Source organism: Hydra vulgaris, chromosome 06 (genome assembly GCF_038396675.1).
Source record: "Hydra vulgaris chromosome 06, alternate assembly HydraT2T_AEP".
Lineage (NCBI taxonomy): Eukaryota > Metazoa > Cnidaria > Hydrozoa > Anthoathecata > Hydridae > Hydra > Hydra vulgaris.
Genome location: NC_088925.1, coordinates 1,327,897 through 1,334,047, shown reverse-complemented (window position 1 = coordinate 1,334,047; position 6,151 = coordinate 1,327,897). Strand labels below are relative to the sequence as shown.

Here is a 6,151-nt window from a genome sequence, read left to right as displayed (position 1 = left end):
TGTAACGTTTCAATACTTAAAAAAATACTTTTTAATTAATTTTTGAAAGCAGTTATTTTTTTTTTATAAACGTTATATAACTAATTTTTGCTAAAGTTTTATTTCAGATATGAGGACCACAATATTTTAAATTATTTATGTTTTGTTTCGCATAATGATTTAATAAAGGAGCCTTTTGTACGCAAAGTATATTTAAAGTCAGGGGCGCCAAAATCATTTTTTGGTCTTTCAGATAGCTAACTTTCAGACATAAAGCAAACTCCAAACGTTTATATGTTTATACATATGTCAAATAAGGATGCTTTGCAAAAAATTGCGATGATTGGAGCTTGGGAACAAAAAAACCTCAAAATTTTGACCCTCCTGTCCCAAACTGAGAACAACAAGTTGATGAAATATTTTTTGTGCTATTTTCAACTAGACTTATATTCGTTGATAAATTTTAAGTTTCATGGTATTATTTCTCAGCGTTCAAAAATTATGACAGTGTAAAACTTGCAACCCCCTCAAATTGAGGGGGGTTAAACTTTATATGGTCATAATTTTTGAACACTAAAATATTTTACTATGAAATTTTAAATTTATCGATGAATATATGTCTAGTTGAAAATAGCACAAAAAACATTTTATCAACTTGTTGCTCTCACGTTTGGGGCAGGGGGGGCCAAAAATTTTGGGGCTTTTTTATTCCCAAGCTCCAATCATCGCAATTTTTCGCAAAGCATCCTTATTTAAAATAATTATAAACATATTAATGTTTGGAGGTTGCTCCATATCTGGAACTCAAAGACCAAAAAATGCTTTTGGCGCCCCTGTTTTAAAGTTATGTATTATTTCATAGAGATCATGAAAAATTAAAAAAAAAGACATTCATGAAATTTAGTTTTTTTCACGAGACATAAAGTATTCTATATGTTTAGCTCATGTAATGTACAAAATTGTATGAAATTGCTACATCCAACCATTTAAAACTTTGAAAAATGACAACGTTTTATGAAACTTCAAACCGCAATAACTATTGAACTGTTTTGAAGTCTTAAATTTGTAGGTCTTTATTATGAAAAGATATACCTGTATAATTTAAGAAAATTTAAGATTATTTCAAATTGCCTCATTCTTGTAAAAACCGAATCTTAAATTTCACACAATAATCCCTTAGTGCTCAGAAATTATGACCTTATAAAATTTGAAACCTCCTAAACTTGAGGAAATAATCACCATATTATTGTTTTGCTAACTTTTTAGCGATTGTTACTTTTTTATTATACCTCAACGCAAAAATAATTCGTTAAGTATTCAATACCCAAAAATGGTTCTCGGCACCTTGGTAGTAATTACTTGACAAGTGATCCGTATTGTACAAGTTACGATACCGTGATGTATACCAGTAAAGTACTTTGTACTTATTACACCAAGGTACATATTTTGAAACCCAAGAAATAACAAAGATAAGACTGAAAGTCTTATCCTTGGAATGAAGTATTAAGAATGAAAATTGTAATGCTTTCCAGACTTTGCCTTTTATGACAGAAAATCTAAAATAATTTTTTTTTTTAATGAATAGAATAGTTATACACTTTACTTTTATTTATTATTCTGACTCGCTGATTTTGAAATTTTTGTTAAAATCTAATGTCAAAAATTAAAAACAAATGTCAAAAATTAATTTATTTAATAACAAATGTGGAATTGAATAATATAAAAAAAATAAGAACAAAAAAAATTTTCTATAGAATTTTACACAAAATATACATCTTAAAAAGTAAAGATATATAAGATGCACAAATATATAAGCAAACCTAAAATGAATGCTTACGCTTGGTACGCTTAGTACCGATTCAATCTATCATATTTCTCTTTGTTCTTTATTATTATCCTTCTTCCCATGACCGCACTCTTTTAGATGTAATTTTTGATTAAATTAACCATACCCTCTTTACCCCTCTGCCAATATTGTTAGTATTGATGACTTTAATGCTCATCACACTGAATGGCTTGGTTCTAACGCCACTGACCCTGTTGACACTTAAACCTATAATTTCTGCATTTCTCAATCTCTTATTCAGGTAGTCAACTTTGTGACTCGTTTTCCTGACAAATCATTTACCTTCACTCCTTGATTTATGTCAGGGGTCTGATCATAACTTGTGTTCAGTCTCTCCTTTTTCTCCTCTAGGTGGTTCTGACCATGCATAGATCTCTTTAAAATCTTTCATCTCATACTTCCTTTTCTAACTCTCCCTATCTTCATTAAGGGTAGCACTTACTGCTACCCTAAAGCTGACTGGGATTCTTTTTGTGGTTTTCTTTGTAACGATCCTTGGGCCGATGTCTTTTCCCTCTCAACTGAAAAATGCGTCTCCTACGTAACCTCCTGGATTCAGGCAGGAATGGAAGTTTTATTTCCTTATCTTCAGTTTCAAGTCAAGCCTCATTCTACTCCATGATTTTCACCGTCTTGTGCAGCTGCTATATCTAATCGTAATCATTTTTTTCATATTTTTCAAAAGAACAACTCTTGAGAATAAACGGATAGTTATGATTGTAAGAAATCAATGCAAAAAGGTGCTGTCAGATGCTAAACTCTATTATTCTCAGTTCACTAATTTTGTATCTTATCTTAGAAACTAGGCTCTAGAGACTTTGGGAAAATCATTAACATCGTCGTCAACAAAGGTAGGTCTAACATTCCATTTCTCATTCATGGGACTAATTTTATTACCTCTCCCAAGGATAAGGCAGAACTACATGCAAAGAAAATTTCTTCTAATTCGACTCTTGAATCTTATGGTCATTTTCTTCATTCCATTTCAATGAAACAGGTTAACCTATTGTTAGACATTCAAATCACTCTAGCTTCCTTTTCTAAAGTCATATCTCGGTTAAACTCTCCTACGGCTTATGGTCCAGACAACACTCCTGTCACAGTCTAGCAAAATTATTCTTCAGAACTCTCTTCAGTTCTCTCTAAACTATTGAATAAGTGCCTGACTGAGTCTTATTTTCCTGCCTGCTGGAAAATGGTATCTTTTGTTCCAATTTTCAAAAACTCCGGTAAACATTATGACCCCTCCAATTATTGTCCGATCAGTCTTCTTTCTGTTATAAGCAAGGTCTTTGAGTCTTTAATAAACAAATTTCTTACATCCCATCTTGAGTCAAATAACTTACTGTCAGACAATCAATACGGTTTAAAAATCTTACTGTCACTGTCAATTATTTACTTTCAGACAATCAATACGGCTTAAAAATTGCGATGATTGGAGGCTGGTAACGAAAAAATCCTTTGACTTCATCAAAGGATTTTTTCGTTACCAGCCTCCAATCCCCCCCCTAGACGTGAGGGGCAACAAGTTGATAAAAAATTTTTGTACTATTCTCAATTAGATTTATATTCATCAATAAAATTTAAGTTTCTTAGTATTATCTCTCACCAGTGAAAAAAAAAGCATTTTTTCACTGGTGAGAGATAATACTAAGAACACTTATAAAGCTCTCACTTTATTGACAAAACGCTTAATAAAAGCTTCTTAAATAACAAATCTTCCTATGCGGCCAACTGCTGCTGATATCAGCTACTATACGTAGGCCTATATCATTTTCTAATAACATCAGCAGATTGTGATGTTTGTATCAATCAAAATGTGCTGTGAGAACAATTCAGAGCCATCTGAGAGGGGAAACTGCAACCACAGCTATAAAAATAGCTGCATGACAAATGATTATTTGTTGAATGGGGAAAATATAATGTATTGCAAAAGTTGTAATGTAACATAACTCAAAATCCTGACGTGTTAGAAGTATTCTGATTACATATTTGAAATCAGCAGCATTATTATATATAAAATCACCTAATATCTTATAAGCTGCAGAAATGTTGCACAGTGTTATTTCTCTTTTCAAATAATCATAGAAGTAATTAATTTTTTAAGAATAAAATCTAATGTGTTATATGATATAGTTTATTAGTTTTTAAATTAATAATTATAATTGAAACTACGCAATGTTTTAATGTAGGTCTATCATAAAAGCAAGTACAAAAAAAAAAATACGTCAGTGACTACCGACAACTTAAATTAACTACATGACGTCAAAAATAATCTTAATTTTTTTTTTCAAAAAAAGGTTATTTTTAACGTCATTTTGTTAATTTAAGTTGTCATTTGTCGTCGACGTGCGGATTGGTTGAGTAATGAACGAGCGAATGAATTTAAGACACTCCAGTCATCATTTATAGCTCTAGTGTTTGTCAAAAGACGGTATATCAGATTGCGTCTGTGTTACGTACAGGCAATGTAAATCTTGACAAATAGCCAACCCTAGCCTATTGGACTTTGAACTTTTTCACAATTTCCGGTTTCGAACAACAGTGCACTGTTGGCATTCAAGATACTCTGGAAGGTTTGTGTTCCCATATTGTGACTCAACGGCCTAGTGCATATATTAGAATTAAAAAAATGATGGCTCTTAATGTTTGAAGCATATTTAGTTTTCTTGTTTTGTATATAAAAAATCGAAAGACTTGAAATAAAGTTGTCTTCTAAATGAAAAACTTTGTTGGTTTCAAGACTTTGCTTCTATTGGCAGAAAATGATATTAATTATATTATTTTAATGAATAGTATAGTTATTTACATTTATTTTAGGTGAATTACTTAGGTCTTCAAGAATAAAGTTTGGCTATTCAGTAAATAGAGGTTAAGAGAAGTAGTATTCTTTGCAGGGAAATACTTTTTAAGTAGCACTATAAATAGGTGATGAATAACGTCCGGTGTGCAAGTGGATATTTCTAAAATCACTAGATTTAAAAGTGCAACTAGCGTTATCTTGGGAGTATAAAAAGAAGCTCATATATATATATATATATATATACATATATATATATATATATATATATATATATATATATATATATATATATATATATATATATATATATACATATATATATATATATATATATATATATATATATATATATATATATATATATATATATATATATATATATATATATATATATATATATATATATATATATATAAGGAGAGAGAAACACAGATTGTTAAAAAAAAATCTTGTCGCCTATTGAGGCCACCAATAGGCTCGTATGTGAACAGCACTATCTACTGATCCGTATTAAGTTTTGCATACTCTGATGCAAAATCTGCTTTCACATAATGTGAATTTGATATCTAGTATAACCTATATACTTTAAATTGTCATTTGGTATGTCCTCTAAACTAATTGTTTTTCAAACGCTTTTTTATTATATCCATGTATCACACTACATTTTCATTTTATTTGCTTGATTTGTTTCAGATATGTTCAAGTTTGTTTGATTTGTTTCAGATATGTTCAAGTCTGTTTGATTTGTTCCAAATAGAAAAATATTTCAGACAAGTTTACGAGAGATCATTATGATATATAGTATGTCGATATATATGGATAAATTGAAGTGATACATTAAACTTTAAAACTTTATCTAAAACAAAATTTGCCTAAATTTTGTTTTAGATAAAGTGTTTTTAGCTAAAATAGTTTCTTAAACTTTTTGAAGATATTAATTTTTTCTCATTTAGTATTAACTGAGGTAGTCTACCAATTGTAACCCACTCAAATTTTTCAGACATTCAGTGTTAATTGAGGTAGTCTACCAATTGTAACTCAAATTTCTCAGACATATTTACACATTTTTTTGTTTTTATTTATTGTTTGTCATAGTAACTTTATTGTCGCATAACAGTTATAACGAAGAACCTATTTTCATGTTTACAGTTACTCTTCTGAAACTTTGCGTTACCAAGATATATTACAACAACTTTTTGTTGCTACGATACATTATCATATTAAGCAAAGCATTTTTTAATTAAAAATATATTTACATTTATAATACTCCTAAAAAAATAAAATAGTATCTGATATAAATTCAAAGAGACAGGTTCTTTTTGTTTTTATAATAAAAAATTTTAAATTAATAACAACGTTGAAACGGGCAAATGTATCTCTTCGGAAATATTTGGTTATTTGTTTTTTTAACGCAGAAATGGAAAACAATTGAGGGAACTAAGTAAGTTTCAATTTTTTAAGTAATTGTGTTAATAGCTGTTATAATTTAATAAACTTGAAAAATCAAAGGTTGAGTTTTTTTT

General features: G+C 29.4%; 1 protein-coding gene across 1 annotated transcript in view; it reads left to right on the top strand.

The window, feature by feature from the left end:
* The first annotated feature begins 5,773 nt into the window (after positions 1-5,773).
* LOC100197067 (mucin-2) overlaps positions 5,774-6,151 on the top strand; it is a 53,937-nt gene continuing 53,559 nt past the window's right edge. Inside the window, exon 1 of the mRNA XM_065798933.1 lies at positions 5,774-6,069. Within this exon, the coding sequence (XP_065655005.1) occupies positions 5,999-6,069 (71 nt within the window). The 5' untranslated portion in view covers positions 5,774-5,998. The remainder of the gene's footprint in view (positions 6,070-6,151) is intronic.